This window comes from Phoxinus phoxinus (genome assembly GCF_949152265.1).
Source record: "Phoxinus phoxinus genome assembly, chromosome: 13".
NCBI classification, from domain to species: domain Eukaryota; kingdom Metazoa; phylum Chordata; class Actinopteri; order Cypriniformes; family Leuciscidae; genus Phoxinus; species Phoxinus phoxinus.
Genome location: NC_136888.1, coordinates 34,116,254 through 34,140,398, shown reverse-complemented (window position 1 = coordinate 34,140,398; position 24,145 = coordinate 34,116,254). Strand labels below are relative to the sequence as shown.

The 24,145-nt window shown below is 35.0% G+C and overlaps 1 protein-coding gene across 1 annotated transcript; it reads right to left on the bottom strand.

Moving 5' to 3' along the window:
- Positions 1-703: 703 nt before the first annotated feature.
- spint1a (serine peptidase inhibitor, Kunitz type 1 a) lies at positions 704-23,993 on the bottom strand. The gene is made up of 11 exons (XM_079634047.1): positions 23,689-23,993; positions 22,068-22,532; positions 19,436-19,593; positions 19,159-19,300; positions 14,791-14,961; positions 12,824-12,865; positions 12,588-12,719; positions 11,258-11,308; positions 5,829-5,999; positions 2,925-2,984; positions 704-1,560 (listed from the first exon to the last, which is right to left on the bottom strand). The coding sequence occupies exons 2-11, from the start codon at positions 22,474-22,476 to the stop codon at positions 1,370-1,372; spliced, it is 1,527 nt and encodes a 508-aa protein (XP_079490173.1). The 5' UTR covers positions 22,477-22,532; positions 23,689-23,993; the 3' UTR covers positions 704-1,369.
- Between the last annotated feature and the right edge of the window lie 152 nt (positions 23,994-24,145).

Here is a 24,145-nt window from a genome sequence, read left to right as displayed (position 1 = left end):
CTTTTTATAGATTTTGTATTTCAGGTACTTCTACTAAATGTAACTTAATTAAACAATTATATTCTAAGAATATTAAGACATTAAAATAAAACGTAACTAAAATAAAATAAAAACTAACTTGACTAAAATGCATCAGTAGGCTACATATTGTAAAATATTTTTTTTCAGCCATATATTTCCCTCAAAACAAAGCACGAGGAGAACATGAATAATTACAATTAATTAGAAATTCCTCCAATGCCGTTTTTTTACTAATAAGAAAAGGTTTTTACTTGTTACTTTTCTCAGCGCTGCAGTAGGATGGACCAATCACAGCAGACTGCGACTACTGAATATATATATATATATCTACATCAAATAACTTACATTGGCTTATATTAATTTTAGAGATTGCTGTGGCGGGTTACGGTTTGCATATATCAGGTAGGCTATGATATAAGAGAAAAACTTTTACAAAAATGCCACCCTTGAATGTGTGGTGTAGCCTAATGAAGATTTGATCAAATTAATATTTTTAATATTAAGCGCAATACTTACGCTTTTATTTGTTTGTTGTTCTGTAAATTAATTTGCCATATATTGAAACAAAACTTGAAATTGTAAAATTAACCCATAAGAAATGATTGTAGGACTAATGTTGAGTCAATGGCGCCACCTGCAGGTCATATTACATTGAATGAGAAATAAATACACATCCACACACTCAGTTTATACATAGTTTTATTGGGAATTTCCAAGATTAGCAGTTTAGCCATCAGTATAGATAACGCATTAAAAAACATATGTACAAATTTGGATTGTGGGGTAATGTATTTTATAATGGTTATTTCAGCTTATTAAAAACAAAACAATATTAATAGAACATTAAAAGAAAAACAAATGTGGCTCATGGGTACAAAAAAAACGAATAAAGAGCCATATATTGAATCTCAAACATACTAAAACAAGTAACGAATTTCTAAATAGCAATGCAATGTTTACAATAACCATCGAGAGGCAGCATTTCTGTGAGACGCACGGAAAAAACTAAATTGTATTGCAAACTAAAAAGTAAATGGCTCAAGAATGTTGATATATTTTGTGCGATCATGGTTTGGATTTTAAAAACTGGCTTTAGTATATGCTATTGCATCACAGTAACCCCTGAGTGAAATCCAACAAGCTATTATATATAGCAAAAGACAAGTAAGAAATAAGACTAGTAAATCAATTTCATATTATTTATGAAAAGTTGCATTTTTCAATCAAAAGGCCTACAAACCGAACTCCCCGGCTGCGCAGTTACCAGCACGTCTACTCAAAAAAACAAACAGCTTAATCCAAAGAGATAATTAATGCATATACAGATTGATGTTTGACGTCCCACAGTTCAGACGGGTTTGGTTGTGCTGTTGTAGACGAGCTTCTCCGAGTCCACGTACGCGTGGACGTGTCCGCCGTTAGACGCCACTTGCGTATGTTTGCTTTGCTGCTTCTTCCTTCCCTTCATGAAGCAACACGCGAGGACGACCAGCAGGATAGCGATGGCAAAGCCCAGGACCACTGCGACTGCAACGGCCGCTGAGGACCGAAGACAAGATCATGTGGACAATCAATGCATGCAGAAAGTGCATCCCTAAACATCTGTTCATTATTTACTTAGTTATGATTTACAGGTGAAACTCGAAAAATGAGAATATCATGCAAAAGTTCAGTAATTCAACTTAAAAGGTTGATCTAATATATTATATAGACTCATTACATGCAAAGTGAGATATTTCAAGCCTTTATTTGTTATAATTTTAATGATTATGGCTCAAAATTAGAATATTGTGAAAAGGTGTAGGCCTAAGTCATAATCATCAAAATTATAACAAATAAAGGCTTGAAATATCTCACTTTGCATGTAATGAGTCTATATAATATATTAGTTTCACCTTTTAAGTTGAATTACTGAAATAAAAGAACTTTTTGCACCATATTCTAATTTTTTTTGTTTAATCTGTAACGCCATATCAGCAGTAATCGCTATATTCATGGCAATCAACAGTATTTCAGTTTAAAAAATAATTATGATTACAATAAATTCAATACATTGTTTACAATAAAACATTTTTTTTTTAAAAGAATATACAAAATCAGATATATGTGACCCTGGACCACAAAATCAGTCACATGGGTCAATTTTCTGAAATTGAGATGTATACATCACATGAAAGCTGAATAAATAATCTCTCCATTGATGTGTGGTTTGTTAGGATAGGACAATATTTGGTCGAGACACAACTATTGAAAATCTGGAATCTGAGGAGCAAAAAAATCTAAACATTGAGAAAATCTGCTTTAAAGTTGTGCATTTATGTTCACGATTGTGCTGCATTCACTCACAAAAATACATGTTTTATATATTTACGGTAGGACATTTACTAAATATCTTCATGGAACATGATCTTAATATCCTCATGATTTTTGGCATAAAAGAAAAATGGATAATTTTGACCCATACAATGTATAGTTGCTATTGCCACAGATATACCCGTGCGGCTCCAGACTGGTGCTGTGGTCCAGGGTCACATATATAGTAACAACACTAATAATAACTTTCACATAGAATCTTTCAATTTCAATATTTGTCAGAAATTCAATTTTTTTTTAAATGTCCATTAATATATTTTCTGAATAAAAACATTGTCTAATATCATTTTAAAAAAGGACACACTTTTAAAATATGTTTCACACTAATAAATCACAAACCGGTTCCCCTAAATATCTGCCCGTCTACTGAATAACAATTTGTCCAAGAAAACACAGACGTTACGCAAACTTGCATGAACGAGTCTTTAGTGCAACGTAATCGAGATATTATCTGAGACAGACACTGAGCAACACGATTCTCCAGAAAAGCATGGATGTTATGCATAATGTACATTATGAAGTGGCGTTACCTGTATTGCTCTCGCCTTCTTGCTTCTCAAACTGTGCGCGAGCGGCAAACACGTCAGACTCTGAAATCATAATATAAACATGATGTTTTGCAGGAGAGAAAACAGAAAACTGTGTGGATTTCTGTGAGACTTCAGCCCTATTCGGACGGGATTAACTTTGCTTTTTTTATTTTTATTCAATGCCACAAGAACAAGAGGTATTACATATTCACAATATCACATTAAAGGTAGGGTAGGTCAGAATTGTCTAAAAAAAACTTTTATTCAAATTTGTTTAAACGGTCTTTATATACCAATACATAATTAAAATGCAAGTACTAGAAATAGAGAGTATAAAAACTGAGTGACTCTAGTGTATTTAATCTTCAATAAACACAGCTCATTAATTCCGTTCACTCCTACCTAAAAACGGGTGCGCGACTGTGCGCACGTGGGCGGAGCCAGTAATAGCGGCGGTAGTCATGGCGACGGAAAGTGACAGTCGCGCAAGCCAATCACTTGTTTCGTCCCGGTAGGAATTAATGAGCTGTGTTTTTTGAAGATTAAATGCACTAGAGTCCCTCAATTTCTATACTCTCTTTTTCAAAGTACTTACATTTTAATTATGTATTATGTATTTAATTATGCCAGGAAGAGAGAAAAAAATTATAATAATAAAAATAAAATGTTTTACATAAACTCTTTGTTCGTTTTCATTGCTTTTTTGTTTTTAGTTTGTTCCAAAAGATGCACATATAGTGTAAAGTCATTTATAAAATGTGAAAAATTTGGTTTACCTTGAGCCCACTTCTTTTTATCTATATGGTATTTTCCTAATATAACAAATAACTGTATAATATGTTGTTCTTTACAATCCAAATTGTCATTCTGAGTATAAAAAAAGCACATCAAAAACACAAATATCCATCATACACTTCAGTTGAGTAACTCGATTTACACAGCGCCTTTCCCCCTCCTGTCGTCATGTGTGTGTAGAGACAGAGCGTATTTAGGCCACGCCCACACCGGACAATCCAACCAGTGACTCTGCATTGCGAGAGGCTCCTCCTCGTCATTTCTTGCTTCTAACTAAAGACAGAAAAATGCCTAAAAGCTGCAGTGTGACGAGGTGTCCAGCAAACAAGCTAAGAAACCCAGAAATACGTTTTTATAAGCTGTCGACCCCAAAAAACGAGTGTTTAAGGACTTAAAAGTGGATCAGGCTGGAGCGAATGGGTAAATTGTGGGATCCTGACACTCAGTATTCACTAAAAACACAGTTGCGTGTGCAGTGAGTTAAACATTTGGTCACTGGTGAGTCAAATATCCAAATGTCAGTTTTATATATTATATTTCTGTAAGATAAGCGATCCTGTGTTATCGATGACGTTCTCCTCCAGTGGCGTACGCTAGTTCTCAGAGTAATGAGACATGTTTCGCTCGTCCCAACTGCTGTGTCCACTTTTATGTCCTTAAACACTCGTTTTTTGGGGTCGACAGCTTATAAACACTTATTTCTGGGTTTCTTAGCTTGTTTGCTGGACACCTCGTCACACAGCAGCTTTTAGGCATTTCTCTTTCTTTAGTTAGAAGCAAGAAATGACGAGGAGGAGCCTCTCACAATGCAGAGTCAATGGAGACGGCTGGATTGTTTCCCCCCCGGTGTGGGCGTGGCCTAAATACGCTGTGTCTATTACGCTGCTTCCTGATATCACGTGCACAAACAACATATATATATATAAATATAAAACCGTTATGTCCAGTCGAACGATGTATTAATTAACTTCAGATTGGATTGTGTAGGTAATGGGCACTTAGCTAACGCTAAAAGATGTTTCGTGCCTCTAACAAGTGCTTTCGGTCGTCTTTCTGATCTGAATGGTGTGTGGAAAACACTTGAGTTTGTCCCAGCGACCATAGATATACATAATAAAGGCTAGATGTCTTACGGCGGAGTCTCTAACGGCATCCCCGGCGGCCATCTTGTCACAGGCAAGCTTTCTGGCGAGCTCTGTGGTTCCTGATGTAAGGTGAGTGATCGGCACGAACACAAATACTCTTATCTCGCTGTCGCTGAAATGTTGACGGATTTACAAACGGTTTGGTTTCTTACAAACGTTATTAATGTGGCTATAATTCTGGATGCTTGAACATGTTGAAATATATACTATTATAATTATTCATAAGTATGCAGTGTCATAACTACATCTCTGACGTTTATAACAAACCAACCCGTTTGAAAATCAGTAGAAAATTGAGCAAGTTATGGTTATTTAAAAAGTACAAGCACCATTAAAACAATGTTACGAGTGAGCGAGCTGACTGTGACAAGATGGCCGCCAGGTGTGGATGTCGACCTCCATTGGCCAGCAGCGCGGACGAGACATCTAGCCTTTATTATGTATATCTATGGACGTAATGCTTTTTCAAGCGTCTCCATACTCGAAAAAAAAAAGCGGGAAGCTACTTTTAACAGGAAATGACAAAATATTGACATGCATATTTTTTACAGCGGGTCTATTTGCACTGGATTAGTGTTAGGCTGCCTGAGGTCATTTTTTCGGACCTTTATAGTGAAGGTATAAAAGTCGCTGTAATCTTTACAGACATTGTCCGTGATTATCACTGAGATGCACATCCGGACGGGACTAAAATCACAAAGAAGCTCTGGGGTAATTATTACTTTACCCCACCTCTCAATGCTAACATTTAATGCATTTGAAAGTTAAAATCATCAATCTGGTGCACTTTAAGAGTTTGAGCTCCAACTCATGTTTAGTGTGCAAACTGAAAAAAGAAAAAAAGTCAGTGAATTGATTTGCTCCTGAACTTAAATAAGAGGGATTGATGAAATCAGCTGAAAAAGAAAGTCAGTTATTATAATTTAATTTAAAATAATAATAATAATAATACAGTAAAACTCACCCGTCACTGAACTGCACAAAGACTGGCACTCTTCCTCCGTCTTGAAGCGGTTCAGATTCCCACCACACCCGCCGTAGTTAAAGCGATTACAACTCTGTTTATACGGATTGTAGTACCAGTGGGTGGTGCTTTCTCGACAGCTTCCCGTTAACGGCGGCTCCACGCAATGAGCTGTAGGAGTGAATGAATCCCTCGTTTTATTACATGTTAAGGAGGCACTAAAATGCAGTGATGAGTTTAAGGGTGTATTCACACCAGGAAAGTCCGATAGTTCACTTGCTTTGGTCCGGAACAAATAATTTTTTTTGTTTTTTTTGTTTGGTACGGTTCGCTTTCACACTGCTCTTTTTGCAAGTGAACCAAAATGTGTAAACAAAACCACACGTGTGCTAAGGTCGTCCATTCATTGGACAAGGATTTTCAAGTAGAGAAATATAGCCTATTTTTTTTAAATGAACTAAGTTCACGTTCATTTGTTAAATTATTTTAACAAAGATGTAGGCTATTATTAATAATAATGTTATTTCAACACAATATCTCGTTATTTCGAAATAATATGTGCGCGTGCATCTGTAAATCCGGTGACGCGTGTATTGATTTTTATTAATAAACAAGTGTTTTCTCTAAAAGTGTCAACTCGGCTGCAAAGATGAAGTTGACGATCGCCATCTCCGTGTGAACGCGCTTAGAGAGAAATGCACATAAATAGGCTAAGCCTAATAATGGATTAGCTATGCCTACATAATCAGAGAGTAGCCTTTTTCTTTTTTTCTTTTTGAATTATTTCGTTTAAAGTCATTTCAAGCTTTGTGTATTTGGTGTATTTGTCATGTCTGTGTGAGGCATACACTGAGTTTCGTTAAGTTAGGATGTGCTCTAGTTCACGTGCAATATAAGTGAGCGCGCGGGCGCCTCCCTCCGTTATATTTGTTTCGTCGGCCTATTCATTAAATACAGGCAAATGGTTGATGAAAAATTTATTAAAATTAAGATATAATTTATACAAAACGAAATTCACTTTAAAGAAAGGCTTTCTATAACAACTTCAACGGTCAAAATCATGTCTGACCCGCTCCATGTCTCATATTGCGCATCCTATCTCGGTCGTGCTGTTCACTTTTCATTAGGGATGGGAACCGAGAACCGGTTCTTCTTCAGAACCGGTGCGCAGTGAATCGATTCCTTGGAACCGTTAGCATGCCTGCTTAACGATTCCGCTTATCGGTTCCGCTCGTTCAAATGTGACACGACGTTACACACGTGCTGCGTTGTTTTGGTTCAGAATGTAGCAAACACTGAGAAAACATGGCATCGAGCCAGAAGCGCTCTGACCGCGTCCTAACTACATGCAACGCGGCGGTGCGACACGTGATAAAAAGTATAATTTTCCATGTTAATCAAAGTTTAACCAGCCGCGACACGCAACGATTCTATTTGAAACAGATCCTATTTTATTGCGACGTCGCGCTGGAACAACAATCTCAAAGTGTGGCAATGATAATATCAGGTACTATGTGCTTTATTTAATGTTAGAAGCGTGTATAATGTGACTGAATATCATTTAGTGCTCCCAGCTTTGTAGCTGTAAAAACAGCAATGGCTAAGTCACATCAGATCTTGAAATTAAACAAATGGAAACAAAAACGTTCAAAATGTGAAGAAAACCTGTGTATTATTTGACAAAGTTTGTTTTAGTAACTCAATAGCCTAATCCAAATGAGCACTGTTAATATTCCAAAAGGCACAAGCTCTTCCTTAACTGTTTTCAGTCTGTGTTTTTATTTTTTATGGCACATAAATGGCAGTTTTATTTTTATTTTTTGTCCGGACCAATGAATGTGAAAATTATCAATTTGATCAGATATTAAAGCGAGTTAATACAAACAAATTTGTACTTAATTTCTCACCCCAATAAGAATCGATAAGAGAATCGATAAGGAATCGGATCGATAAGCAACATCGATAATGGAATCGGAATCGTTAAATTCTTATCAATTCCCATCCCTACTTTTCATAAATGGAAAAAAAAATAACATTATAATATTTTAACAAATATGAAACGCGCTTTTTTTAATGGCTACAACAGTATAGTAGGCCTACATATCCTACTCTCTATTTGTACAAATTTCTGCACATTAATTTAACTCTGAAGTTTGCACAGACAAGTTGAAAGGCATTTGTTCAAATCAAGTTCACGGATAATTGTGCGTGCATTTATTAGCCTAATCATTATGATACTAAAATCCTAACAAATAGGCTATGCTATGTACAAAAAATCAGATGAGTTCTCTCGAAAAATCTCTCGTTCACGTTCATTGTATGAAAAGTGATTCGTTCAGTTCAGCGTTCGGCGAAAATATGAACGCGTTCAGTGAACGTCGTTCAGTGAACGCGTTCATGCACAACACTGCCAATGATGCACACACGACGCGCAGAAAGACGCGCAACAGTATCGTGGCCAGACAGCGCGCCGGAATGGAATTCTCTTTCGCACTTGAACGAACAATATTGGGTCGATATTGATATTGGGCCGATATTGGGTCGGTTCATGTTCACATCGTAAACGAACCGTACCAAAGTTCGTTTGGAACCGTACCGAGACCACCTCTTCAGCTGGGTCTCGGTTCGATTGTTTGGTCCGCACCCGAGTTCGATTGCTGTATTCACACCTGCGCAAAAGGTCCGCACCAAGGGGGGAAACGAACTAGAGTTCGATTCAATCGAACCAAACAAGGCAGGTGTGAATACACCCTAAGATAAAATTATCAGCAAAAAATATGTTAAAAAGATTTGAAGTTTGCATACATCACAAGTAGGGATGAGTCGCGATCTTCGAATAGTCGCGACTGCGTGCAAAATTCGTTCATAAAATAGCTTTTTTGAATATCGTTATATTTTGACCGTTCTCAAAGACCCACCCCCCTTATTTACTGTCGCTATGTCCGACAAGCTACGTCGCTCTCACATTGTGAAGCAGAGAGGACACTGACAACACACTGACAGACACAGATCAGGCTACTTTTGATATAGAACATATTAAACAAAGCCTCACCTTTCAAATTTGGTCATTTAAAAAAAAAGAAATTTAAACATTAAATTCCGTTTTGTGGCTGTTTAATGTGTCGTGACAGATCGCTGTAGAGCCTCAGTTAAAGCTGCTCGTGAACCGATTATCTCTTCCTTCTAGTTCATTTATAGCAGGGTTGGGGAACGTTGGTCCTGGAGAGCCACTGTCCTGCAGAGTTTAGTTCCAACCTTAATCAAACACACCTGAACCAGCTAATCAATGTCTTTAGGATCATTAAGGCTACAATCAGGTGAGTTTTTTTCAGGGTTGGAGCTAAACTCTGCAGGACAGTGGCTCTCCAGGACCGACGTTCCCCACCCCTGATTTATAGCATCAAATAAACATGAATGAACATCAGAAGGAATGTTGTTTTAACCGCGGAAAGACGTCAGTACACTCCGCTTCTCAAGTTCAAATCCTCCCATGTTGATCTACTAACTCAAAATGGCGGATGGCGAAGTATGATTGGTCAGATCACCTGTCAATCAAGCTCCCTGCAAAGGGTCAAATCCAATGTGTTCTATATACAGAACAGCCGCGCCGCGCCTCCACATCTACTGTCATCTATTTTCCTGTTGGGGACACAAGGTGTCGCTAACATGAGTGAAACCCCTAGTGCGCGATCTAGGCTACGTGCGTTGTGTACATAGTGTAAACAAACAACAGAAGAGCAATCTCGTGACCGTTAACTCTGCGACCAACCATGCAACAACCAAGAAGCTTCGTGTGGGACTCGTTTAAGAAAATTAATGTTGATAAAGTTGAGTGTAAATTATGCCGTGCCTGGAAGTGCCAACTAGCCTCTCTCCTGTGAAGGATCCCATTACCACTCTACAGATAAAGCGTTGTCGGGATAATTTCGGTTTCGTATATCTACCCCGAAGTGATCAAATTCTGTATACAATTTTTGAATGCCAGACAAGTAGTTTGTTAAGACTTGGTTTGTAGGGAATTACAAACATGCGCACATATATTCAAACGCACATAACTATAGAATTAATTCTTGATGCGCATGTGAGCGCCATCAGTGTTTCTCACAGGTTCAGTTTAAAGTCTGTGTTGAGAGAACGGTGTCGTCTTAGCGGTCTCTAATTTAATAACTAATGATCTAACTAAGGACGGAAGTGAATCAATCAAATCTAACTTTAGCTGGAAAATAACATTATTCAAGAACCGCTATAAAGCCAAAACAATCTGTTACCTTAAATTATCCGTTTATCTCTGTAAAGCCGCTTTGAAACAATCTACATTGTTAAAAGCGCTATATAAATGAAGATGACTTGACTAAAGTTAGCAATCTCCTACTTGAGTGTGTCTGTGCCTTCTGTGCCATCCGAGCGGGTGTTTAACAGGAATATAACATATGCCTATTAAGCGTTAGGCTATGAATAGTTTGATTTAATCTAATTTGATTAAAAAGTAGGCTATTGCCGGTAACAAGGCAGGTTCGCATAAAATCATTATGACAATGATTTATTGTTTGATCTAACGAGTATCTAGTTTGGCGATGCACAAACGGACTGTCGTGCTTATTGTTTTTTCTTCTTCCAATTAGCCTACCATAGGCCTACCGTATTTTCCGGACTATAAGTCGCACTTTTTTTTCATAGTTTGGCTGGTCCTGCGACTTATAGTCCGGCGCGACCTATATATCAAAATTAATTCATACTGACTGAGATGAACCAAGAGAAAGCATTACCGTCTACAGCCGCGAGAGGGCGCTCTAGTTAGCGGAGTTGTTCAGAAGCGACACCGAGGAAGAAGAGTACAGTGATGTTGTGGAATGAGATCGGGAGTTTGGTGAACTTGCTGACCGGTAACTTGTTTGACTCGCTGGTTAATGTTAATTTAGCCTATTCAGCCTCCCAGGTATATGTTCTTTATGCTATTGTGTCGCTGAATAACTGTTAATGTGTTACGCTAACACACCGGACACTATTCAGCTGTTGTTCTGTGTGCTGTTGTGGAGCTGAATAACTTGCCTTTCCAGATTAAATGTCAGTTCTTGGTCTTGGATTTTATGGATTAAATTTCTAAATAAATGCGACTTATAGTCCAGTGCGACTTATATATGTTTTTTATCCTCTTCATGACACATTTTTTGACTGATGCGACTTATACTCCGGAAAATACGGTACTATGTAAAATAAAAATGAGAACATGTTACTTGTTCAATTAATAAACAGTTTGTTTGATGACAAATCGCTAAAGATGAAATTGGCCTCCCTTTCTGTCATTGTGAGAATGTGCGTTTTTTTTTTTTTTACGATATTCGACTTTTGCTCCTCGGTTGTCGAATGGCATTTTTGGTAGAAATTCACATCCCTTTAATCACAACAGAAAATGAAATATTAAAAATCACCTTTGGATGTGTCCACAGGAATTTCCAGCAATCGACTGAACTTATTGTTCACTGAACATAAAGAGAAGAAAAGTCCATTAAGTCACTAGGGCTGAACAATTAAACACAATTTACATGTAATCGCACTTAAATTGAGTTGGCTTATCGTGATTTTAGAGAAGTAAAAGTTTCCCAAAATAAAAATACTCAATAAAAAAATGTACTTAAGTACAAAAAAAAAAAAAAAAAAAAAAAATTGGTAATATAGCACATGGTTGTGAAGATTACAGCCAAATAACTAAATAAATTCATACAGGTACCAGTAAATGATGTCAGAATGTCCTTTTTGAGTGAACTATTACTTTAACGAACAAGGTACAGGTAATCACGCTATAATGTGATGTACATTGCAAAAAATGATGTTCTTCCTCAGTATTTTTGTCTTGTTTTCCAGTATAAACACCTAAACATCCCTAAATCAAGATACATTTACTGGACAAGCAAAATGACTGAAGATATCAAGTCTTGTTTTCTGAAAAATGTATCAGAATTAAATGAGTTTATGTTTAAAACCAGAACAAATGTCTGATGATCTCACATTGGCTGATGATAAATCTATAAAGCCCGTTTTCTCAAAATGACTTTTCTCTCATTCTCCACTTCAGTCGCACCGATATACACCAAACCTTCCAGTCTTGTGCCTAGTTATATTATGAAGACATTTACAGAGGGATTTGTAAATATAGTATTTCTAGCCTGATTTATATAACATTTTATTCCAAAAAACATGGCGAAAATAAATGTAAGGCTATTGACAGTATATTCTGATTTACAGGATAACAAAAGTAGATATCCATAAATCCCTCTGTAATGTTTTTCCCCATCTAATATGTGAACACAATGAAAAAATAATTTTGAACCTGGCTTTTTCCAATACTTCAATACGTTTTTTTAAATATATGCAAATGAGTGCATATTTACTTCGATATTGCCTAATTTGCATATTTAAACATTAAATTACAGAAAACTTGTAATGCATTTTTTCCCTCATCTTAATGTAGGAAATCAACTGGGAAAGTTTCATGGTGATATCTGCTAGTTAAAAAATCTACCCTATTCACCTTTAGTGTCTCGCCTTAATATTGATATATTTTTCAGAAATAATTTTGCATCTCAATTAAATGTATCTTGATTTAAGAATGTTTATGTCTTGATTAAATCAATGTCTTGATTGAAAATGCTGTAAAACCAGACAAAAATACTGACGAAGAAACCTTTCTTTTCAGTGTGTATAATCAGTTTTTATAATAATAATAATAATAATAATGATGATGATGAATGCGTTTCTCACATTTGGCGCATTCGGCCTCGTCCGAACCGTCGTTGCACTGTTTTTCTCCGTCACATTCGAAATCTTTCCCGATGCAACATCCATTAGTACATGCGAAGTGATCTGGACCACACGGCACGTCACACTGCTCATCTGTGTGTGTTTGCAGGAGTTCAGAAGAGAGGATCTCGCTTTATACATTTATAATGAAAATAAAACGGCATACTGGCATTTTAAAAAATCAGCAAGATTATTACCATGATGGATCGGACCTAATCGTCCAGATGGGTGAGGAGAAACTGCAATAAAAAAATATTTAATGTAAAACAAAGGTATTTTGAAAAGCCACACACACAAAAAAAATTAAAAAATAATGTCAAATAAAGTGTCATTTATTATTTAACAACAACAACAACAACAAAAATGCACAGGCACACTTTACAAACATAACATTTGAAATAAAGAGATGATCATGCACATGAATAAATTATTAATATACTTTTGAATAAGCCATTTATGACACAGCTGCTTTATTAGTTTTTAATAATGAAAACATTTCCACAATATTCTAATTTTGAATTTGAGGTTTTCATAATCTGTAAGCCATAATCATCAACATTATAACAAATAAAGGCTTAAATATCTAACTTTGCATGTAATGAGTCTATATAATATATTAGTTTCACCTTTTAAGTTGAATTACTGAAATAAATTAACTTTTGCACCATATTCAAATTTTTCCAGTTTCACCTGTGTATATATATATATATAGATATAGATTTTTATCCCCCGTGGGAAAGTCACAAGTAAATAAAAAACCTATAAAAATTAAGATAAAAACACTTCTAATTAACACTTCATTTTTTTTTAAGTATAAATATTATGCACAATAATAATTTGCATTATACTTTAATTAGTAAATCATTTAGCAATTTGCACTTTTTAGTTATGCTATTCTTACCATTTATGCCTCCACTCTACACAATATGAAAATTAAAGTTTTATCTGTTGTAATTAATGGACATGTTTGTAAACGTGACCATAAAAAAAACGGTAACACTATTTTACAGCGTCCTTGTTACATACATTACATGTAGTTACAATATTAATAACTATAAATTATGCATAATTACATGGAACTAACCCTCAACCAAATCAAACCCTAAAGTAAGTACATGTAGTTACTTAATGTATAATTACAGTGTAACAAAGGCACCACCGGCGGGCCCAAAGTCATTACATATTTAAAATAGTAATATCCTACACTAAACCTTAAACTATATATCATTTGGAAGCTTAAATATTTGGTGACTGATTTTCAAAATAAATGACAGAGGAGCCGTAATTTTTCAATTTGCAACAAGAATATGTTCATACTCCTCAGGCGTGTTCAGACCTTTATTTTGAAATAGTGATGAACATGAAAAATCATGAAAGAATGGTAGAAACCTCAGTTTGTTTTCATGCCAAGAGTTCAAAAGATAGCATCCATTCAATTCTTTTAGAAAAAAAGCTCTGAAAATGTTTTAAATATAAAGAAAACAAGAATAGATTCAGCATTAGTGATGTGTCAGCGAGCTATAATGCACATACGTGATCTTCTGTGTTTCTTAGAGGTTGAGTTCATTTCAAAATCTGCCAAACTTCCAACACTACTTCTGAATAGGATGTCTACTTCATAAATTGTATGAAAATTTTTAAAATAATGGTTCAGACTCAAACCACATATGGAAATGGAGGCGCTGTTATATGGGCAGTGATGTCCACTAGTGGAGAAGTGTGGTACTGCGCACAAACTAAATCTCACTGAACGCTCATTTTCTGAGATATCAACCTAACATTTGAAACGCAACTTGTTTTGGCTTTGATTTTTTTGCCATTTTAGAGTCCAACAGGTTTTGAAAAAATATATTTTATACAAAATATTAATAATTATTTTTTTTATATTGTACATTTTCGTAAACTCAAACTTCTATAATTTTTTTCTGTTTCACTTTCTTAATTTATTGCACTTCTACAAAAAATATAAACAATGTCTTCTTTAAAACAAGACCAATCTTATGACTATATTCTAAAGCATTCTTGAATTACAAATTTTCGGAATGTGCATTTTCATGTCTATAAAAAATAAATAAAAAAAGTGTGTGTGTGTGTGGTGTGGGGGGGGGGGGGGGGGGGGTGACACTTAAAGGGTTAAAATAAAGTCTAACCAAAAGAACAATACCTGAAATTTTGTCACAAGCGTTCTCGCATTCGTTGAGCGCCAGGTAGTTATTGCGGTTCGGTTTGCAGCCTCCAAACTTGAACTCCTCACATTCCTCAGTGGCGGCATTGTAGTGCCAGCGCGGGAAAGAGCCTCGACACGGACCCTCCTTCTTCGGCACCAGACAGTGATCTGACCGGAGGAAAATCATTCATTCGGTTATTCAACATTTATTGAAGCTGAACAGAATTCAGTGAAACTGGAAAAATGAGAATATGGTGCAAAAGTTCATTTATTCAACTTAAAAGGAGAAACTAATATATTATATAGACTGTGCAAAGTGAGATATTACAAGCCTTTATGTGTTATAATTTTGCTGATTATGGATTACAGCTTATGAAAACCCCAAATTCAAAATTAGAATATTATGAAAAAGTGTTCATCAATCATCAAAATTATAACAAATAAAGGCTTGAAATATCTCACTTTGCATGTAATGAGTCTATATAATATATTAGTTTCACCTTTTAAGTTGAATTACTTAAATAAATGAACTTTTGCACCATATTCTCATTTTTGCAGTTTCATCTGTAAGGCCTGCAATGTCTAATAAAGAAAATTCGGTTTTCATTTATTTGCTCTTATGTTGCTCCTGAGAGAACACACAAAAGTATCATAACTTAGTCCATATGACTTGCATGCAATATTTAAAGTCTTCTGATATGACATGTTCTGTGCCACTGGTTATAGAGTCTGTCTGGTCAATAAAACATGTAAAAGTCAGAATTGCGAGTTATAAACTTACAATTGCGAGAGAGGTCTGATGTTTAGGACACAACTGCCCCAGTTGCCCCAATAATGGTTGGAGTCTGACTGGTAACCAGAAGGTTGCGGGTTCAATTCTCAATACCAGCAGTAAATTACCCTCGATCGTGTGTGTGTGTGTGTGTGTGTGTGTGTGCGCTAACATGGAGTGGTTAAATGCAGAGGACAAATTTAAAGTGTGGGCTACCATACTTGGCCTTCATATTCACATCACTTTTTTTTAAAATTAAGTTGCGAGTTATAAAAAAGACAGAACTATGAGATATAAACTCATAATTCTGAGAAAAAAAGACAGAACTATGAGATATAAACTCATAATTCTGAGAAAAAAAGACAGAACTATGAGATATAAACTCACAATTCTGAGAAAAAAGACAGAACTATGAGATATAAACTCACAATTCTGAGAAAAAAGACAGAACTATGAGATATAAACTCACAATTCTGAGAAAAAAGACAGAACTATGAGATATAAACTCACAATTCTGAGAAAAAAGACAGAACTATGAGATATAAACTCACAATTCTGAGAAAAAAGACAGAACTATGAGATATAAACTCATAATTCTGAGAAAAAAAGTCACAACTGTGAGATATAAACACATAATTGTGAAAAATACAGAATTGTGAGATATAACATTGCGAGTGCGAGTTATATAGTCTGAATTTTGCAATATAAATGTGTAATTGCAAGAAAAAAGTCAGAATTGTGAAATAATACATCACAATATTGAGCTCTAAAATCCAAATATTGAGATATAAACTCATAATTGCGGAAAAGACAGAATTGTGAGATATAAACTCATAATTATAAGCTATAAATGCTGAACTATGAGATATAAACTCACAATTCTGAGAAAAAAAATCAGAACTATGAGATATAAACTCACAATTCTGAGAAAAAAGACAGAACTATGAGATATAAACTCATAATTCTGAGAAAAAAAGTCACAACTGTGAGATATAAACACATAATTGTGAAAAATACAGAATTGTGAGATATAACATTGCGAGTGCGAGTTATATAGTCTGAATTTTGCAATATAAATGTGTAATTGCAAGAAAAAAGTCAGAATTGTGAAATAATACATCACAATATTGAGCTCTAAAATCCAAATATTGAGATATAAACTCATAATTGCGGAAAAGACAGAATTGTGAGATATAAACTCATAATTATAAGCTATAAATGCTGAACTATGAGATATAAACTCGCAATATTTTTTTGTTTTATTGTGTAGCAGAAGAAAAAAAAAACGTCCATGCTTTTTCTAACACACCATCATAAAAGTGCTGGTCATGTGGTCCTTCAGGAATGAAACAATCATCTAATAACCGTGTGTGTGTGTTTGAACATGTGAAATATGAATGCTTACTCAAACAGAGAACTGAAAGTGCCACTTACACAAGCGGAAAAGCTGTAGATTTACTTCTGATAAACATGCATTTACCTCTTTAATCTGGTACATTCAATAACTGTGAACGGAAAACTTTTTAATAATTAATGAATTATGATTTAAATGTGTTTCACGTGCAAATGCAACATAAAATATGGGTTCTGAATTCAAACTAATAGAATGAAATGGTCTATAATCATCTGAATTCAGGGTTTTAGATTTACATGTTTTGGTCAAAGCCCCATGAGAACAGCTTCACAAACCCTCAATGACGAGAATGTTCTCATTCTCTGAGAAACTCCCAACGCAAAACCTGCCGCACCAGTTTTGAAACACTCGAGAAAATGGCCACACGCAGCTCAAGAGGTTTCCTGTTTCTACCGAAGCCAGAACACATCATGCAATCGATTACCAATCTACAGCGGCTGAGCCACTTCCAGGACGTGTCACGAAATCTGTTGATTTGACGCTTTAGACAAAAGCCAAGATGAAATTACTCAAGCTAGTCGAGCTGCTTTTAAAGGAAAGCACTGTTTGACGAATCCTGGTGAATGGCTAATCCATGTTTTCCTGGTTACTTCAAAACTTGCTGGACCAGAACTCAAGACAGAAATCAGATTGAAAACACTCTTCAGAGAACATGACAGCAATGAACAGGTTTCATTTTTATAGCAAGATATGGAAATTAATATTAACTTTGACGGCCTTCAAGAACATCACACTTCATACAATAGGCAGCAATCCTCAACATATTAAACAAGATATCTGATCAAACTCTAAAAAAAATGAGTGTTAATCATTTTCAGTCTCGTTCAAAACACTAGATTATAGATTATTATCTCATAGTTGTGACTCTTTTCCTCACAATTGTGAGTTTATATCTCACAATTCTGACTTATGTCTTGCAATTACGAGTTTATATATAAAAAAAGACTATAACTCACAATTGCAATGTTATATTTCACAATTCTGACTTTTTACTCACAATTACAAGTTTATATATCAAAAATTGGACTTTAGAACTTAATTCTGACTTTTTTCTTGCAATTATGTGTTTATATCTTAAAATTTGGAGTTTAAAACTCCCAATTGCAATGTTACATCACACGATTCTGACTTTTTCTCGCAATTACAAGTTTATAACTCACAATTATGATGTTACATTACACAATTTCTGACTTTTTTTGCCAACAATTACGAGTTTATATTTAAAAAAAATACTTTATAACTCACAATTGCAATGTTATATCTCACAATTCTGACTTATGTCTTGCAATTACGAGTTTATATCTAAAAAAAAGACTTTATAACTCACAATTGCAATGTTATATTTCACAATTCTGACTTTTTTACTTACAATTACAAGTTTATATATCAAAAATTGGACTTAAGAACGTAATTCTGACTTTTTTCTTACAATTATGTGTTTATATCTTAAAATTTGGAGTTTATAACTCCCAATTGCAATGTTACATCACACGATTCTGACTTTTTCTCGCAATTACAAGTTTATAACTCACAATTATGTTACATTACACAATTTCTGACTTTTTTTACTCACAATTACGAGTTTATATTTCAAAAATTGGACTTTAGAATGTAATTCTGCCTTTTTTCTTGCAATTATGTGTTTATATCTTAAAATTTAGAGTTTATAACTCCCAATTGCGATGTTACATCACACAATTCTGACTTTTTTTTGCAATTACAAGTTTATAACTCCCAATTTAGACCTTTAAGGTCACAATTGCAAGTTTATATCTCACAATTCAGAGAATCGTAAGCTATAGTCTAAACTGTGAGAAGTCACAATTGCCTTTTTTATTTCTTTATTCCCTGGCGGAAACAAGCTTCCAATACAGACCTCAAAATGTCAGAACTATGAGATATAAACTTGCAATTGTGAGAAAAAGGCAGAATTGTGAGATATAACATTGCAATTGAGTTACAAAATCTGAATTTTGAGATATAAACTCGTAATTGTGAGTAAAAAAAGCTTCCATACAGTTTTAATCGGTGCTTTTCCCCCAGAAATGAATGGTTCGGTGCATATAATGTGCATGCTCTACAATTTGTATATTATCTGTTGATATATTCATCAGAAAAAAATCCACCTGCAGTTAAAAAGTAAACACACACGACTCCTGTTGTGTTTTCAAGTACTCACGGAGAGACTGTTCTGGCGTCAGGACCAAAACCGAGACCTCGGTCGAGCCCGTCTGTCCAGCGTCATCCGTGACCGTGAGTCTGAACTTATACATCCCGGGAGAAAGATTGGAGACGGTCACGGCATCCTTAAAATGCCCTTTCTGACAAAAAAAAAGAGATTGTACAGGAATTAAACATCTAAATAAAAAACAAATATGAATCTAAAAAACGAATCTAATGCATTTTTTTTTTTTTTAGAAAATATAATTCCAATAATGAACTTAGTAATAAATAACCTTCATAACAGCCGACGGGTCTCCAGACACCTGCACCCACTCAAAGCTCACGATCTCTTTATCGTCTTTGCTCTCGATGCCGTTTAACGTCACCTCTTCTTGCGGTTGAACGACTCGGTCCTGCCCGGACACTGCAACCGGGGGCTTGTCCTCCACGTCTGCAAGGAATCAAAACACTGCTGCCATGAAACATTATGCAACACGAAACAACAACAACCATGGGAACTGCATAAGATGCCAGGAATGATAGCGAGAACGCAAGCTGGATCTTGCATACTGAAGATCAGAACTTAATAAAGTGCCATTTAAGTCTCAGACATGCAGAGGAAATTAAAGTTTGAGACTGAAAGATATTGATACTAAACATGATGTGATTCTATACGGTTGAACCAGGGGCGCAGGAACACAACAGCAATCATTATCATCAGGTTTTTACATTCAGATCATCAAGACTACGAAATCAAGTAGGGCTTCATAACGATTAATCGCAACTAATCGTTTGCAGAATAAAAGTTTGTTTACATCATATGTGTGTGTACTGTGTAAAATAATTATGTATTTATAAATACACACACATGCATGTATATATTAAAAAAATATTTACATGTTTATATACATTTTTATATTTAAATATAATTTATATTATATATAATTATAAATGCTTAATATATAAATAGATTTTTTTCTTAAAATTATACATGCATGTTTGTGTATTTATATATACATAATTATTAAACACAGTACACACACATATGATGTAAACAAACTTTTATTCTGCAAACGATTAGTTGCGATTAATCGTTATGCAGCCCTAAAATCAAGATATGACTTTTCATATGACTATATTAGGGCAGTTAAACGATTAATCGCAATTAATCGCATCCAAAGTAAAAGTTTGTTTACATAATAAATGTGTGTACTGTGTATATATATACACACACGTGCATGTATATATTTAATAAATATTTGCATGTATATACTGTATATAGATTTATATATAATTTATATTATATTATATATAAATATAAATATTTTATATATAAATATAAACATTTTCTTAAATATATACATGCACATGTGTGTATTTATATATACACAATAATTATACACAGTTACACACATTTACTATTTAGACAAAAACTTTTATTTTGGATGCGATTAATCGCGATTAATCGTTTAACAGCCCTAGACTATATGCTGCTGTACTCCAAAAACATGACAAAATAAAAAACAAAATAAGTGTGCAAGGGGTGGCCGATATACCGGCAGACATGATTAACCAGTCGAGATGTTGGACTATCATCTCTATCGCGGTTACGCTGGCATGGCGTTCTGTGCCGTCTCGAGAGCTTATCGTTTGAATGCATTTCAAGCCTTGATTTTAAACTGTATATTTTGTATATTTTTATTTTAATAATGGCCTCCAAGGTTTTAACAATGAGTATTTGATTACTATTGACTGTTTTATTGTGTTTGTAAGGAGTCCTTGAGTGTCATGTAAGGCGCCTATAAATAAAATGTATTATTATTATTATTATTATTAATTTTGGTATATGCGTGCACAGTCATATAAAGCCGCTGCTCATACAGCGCGAGAACTGAACTTAGCGCCTATACTTCTAGGCAAACACACACTTATGTCAAAATGCCCGCCGTGCGAGTATCCTCAAACACAGTCGTTCATGTCTTAAGTGAACGTAAATGGTGGAGAAAGAAAGCGCATGTGCATCAGAATATTGGATCAGTGCATTCGCTCTTAAAGTGACAGGAGCCTAATAAACCTGCTTTGTTCAATTGTATTTTTTTATTTCTAGTGCGTAAAGTTTTTCAGGTAGGTCTATTTCATTTGTGTTTTTGTTCTATTGTATTTTTTTGTCTTATTACTTACAATTATTTTTTTTTGCTCTTATTTTATCACTGTCTGTTTACTTGTCTTCAGTGAGCTTGTTCTTTTTTTACTTGTGTTAGTTAGGCTAGTATTAGTTTGTGATTTTGAAATTGGTATTCAAATTTAAATTCAATTTTCATTTGAAAAGCACTAAATAACTATATTGTGAGATATATCGTTGTCAAGAATATAATATTTGTCATAAGTGTGCATTTAATTTACAGTCTTTCTCTTCCAGAAAAACAGCAAAACTATTAATCTTGCACTCCTCTGTTAGTCAAATCAGCTGTGATGTAAACTAAACACTATTAAAAAATATTAAATAAGCAATTTTTAATATGTCTGGCCAGTCAACACAGAAAACTGCACTTAATTTGGTCCTCTATTTGACTGTAATCAGATAATTCCTACGCCCCTGGTTATTACAACCGGCTAAAATATGAACAATGACACACTTCTGAGGATCTCGGCAGGTCTGGACATGCGTGAGCATTTCAAGGAGTACGTTTTAAAACATACTTGACCAAAAATCAAGAATATACTAATTTATTACTGAACTAGATATCTACAAGAGATTTCTAAACACGTCTAAGATGATTTTCCTTACCTGGCACCTGTTGCTCAATGTAATCTTTAAAAATAAATGTCACAAACAGGTGTCAAGTATATACAGAAATCCAGAATTTATTAAAATGTACAGTCTTTTTAATATCTCCACATACTTGTAAGATGATTTCCTCTTACCTGACAGCTTTTGCTCGAGGTAATCTTTGAAAACAGACTTCAGAAGGTAGTTCCTGAAGCCCTTCTTCCTCACGAAGCGACAGACTTTCGTCTGTTTGTACAGACAGTTGAAGATGAAGCACGAGGTGATGCTTTTGGGGTCTGGACCGTGCTCCATCAGAGCCAGATTGCAGTTTGGATCAGCACAGCAAGCCCGAACACAGTCTTCAGCCCGCGTCACCTGGGGAGAGCTCAGGAACGTGGCTCCTTCCTTCACGGATTCATCCGTGTTCAACACGAAATCCTCTTTGCCGTTGCTGAATTTATCCATACAGGCTTTGCCTTCATCCTGAGCCTCCGATGGAGACACGTGGAGAAAGACGTGCAGAACCACCGCGGTCCAGAAGAACCAGAGCCGAGCCGGAGTCATTCTCCAAAGGAAGAAAACCTCCAGGCAAATCCTTTTATAAATGATTCAAAACCAATCTGGGCAGAAAGAGAAAACTTTAAACGTTAAAACCTCCAAATATGGCTAGTTGAAAGACTAAATCCATAAAGAATCAATAAGGAGTCATTCTCCAAAGGAAGAAAACCTCCAGTAAAATCCTTTTATAAATGATTCAAAACTAATCTGAGCGGAAAGAGAAAACTTTAAACTTTAAAACATCCAAATATTAATATTATATATGGCTAGAAAGACTAAATCCATAAAGAATCAATAAGGAGTCATTCTCCAAAAGAAGAAAACCTCCAGTAAAGTCCATTTATAAATGATTCAAAACTAATCTGAGCGGAAAGAGAAAACTTTAAACTTTAAAACCTACAAATATTAATATTATATATGGCTAAAAAGACTAAATCCATAAAGAATCAATAAGGAGTCATTCTCCAAAAGAAGAAAACCTCCAGTAAAGTAGATAGATAGATAGATAGATAGATAGATAGATAGATAGATAGATAGATAGATAGATAGATAGATAGATAGATAGATAGACTAAATCCATAAAGAATCAACGAGTCATTCTCCAATAAAGAACAAAACCTCCAATATATAAAAAAAGATATAATATAATATCTGGGGGTTTCAAGCTTTTAAATTTCCACAGACCACCAAATATGTCTATATATACCATCTATATATTTTCACGTGCAAAATACTATTATGCTACATTATTATTATATTTAGGTCAACTATTGAATAAGACAGAGTCCGTTTAAAAGGAGTCATTCTCCTCTGGACAATAACAACTCTCCATATCTTTACACACATATACGGTGAATTTAGGCAAACACCCAAATTCAGCATATGACTCCAGATCAATCTGAGAAGATTACAACCCGTATTAATATACAGCACAATACATTCTCATAACCACCTGACTAAATCTAAAATACTTTAAACACGGCATTAATCGGACATTATCCCCGAAAAAAAGTGAAAACTATAACCTATCGATAACGCAAAACACTCACACTTGTTATATGACGCAATAGCGAATATTCACCTCCACAGTAATGTTGAATATATCTGGTTTAGTGAAACATAAACATTACAGGCCGCCTGAGGGAAAAACGCAGCAGATATTTGTTTGTTTTTTTGTCCTCGTAAACATTTTAAACATTACACAGATCAACTTCTTACCTGTTAAACAGCGCTATTAAAGTTCGTCTCCGCCAAACACGGTGTAATTCCTCATCGGCCAGATGTAAAAAGCGTCGTTTGAACCAGAGTTTCGGTAGAAATGTGTCGTTGATTCCAAGTAAAACTGCGGCAGATCCGGAGCTTCAGGTGTGTCCGATACCGAGATACCTGCGCGAGCAGGAAGTGATGACGTCAGGCCGGGAGACTCCGCCCCCTCGCTGAATTATTCAGTTCTGTTTGCTTGAAGAAATATCTATCTACGGTTTCTAATGTTGTCTAACTGCATTATCACTAACCCGCAGACTAACACATGATGTCTGTGGCTATTGTGCGTGTGTGTCACTTCTGCTTAGTGTGTGAACCCTAGTGAAAAAAAGTATACTTTATTGTATTTGAAATATATTCCCTTTTTCAATAGTACATTGCAAATATACTAAAAAATATATACTATCTTTAA

Bases quoted from the DNA above. Each gene is read 5' to 3' on its own strand.
- spint1a (XM_079634047.1), bottom strand. From the start codon at position 22,476: ATGACTCCGGCTCGGCTCTGGTTCTTCTGGACCGCGGTGGTTCTGCAC. The intron at 12,866-14,790 runs GTATTGTTCTTT...TTTTTATTGCAG, and splicing joins CGCTTGTGACAAAATTTCAG to TTTCTCCTCACCCATCTGGA. The intron at 1,561-2,924 runs GTAACGCCACTT...TTCGGTCCTCAG, and splicing joins AGAAGGCGAGAGCAATACAG to CGGCCGTTGCAGTCGCAGTG.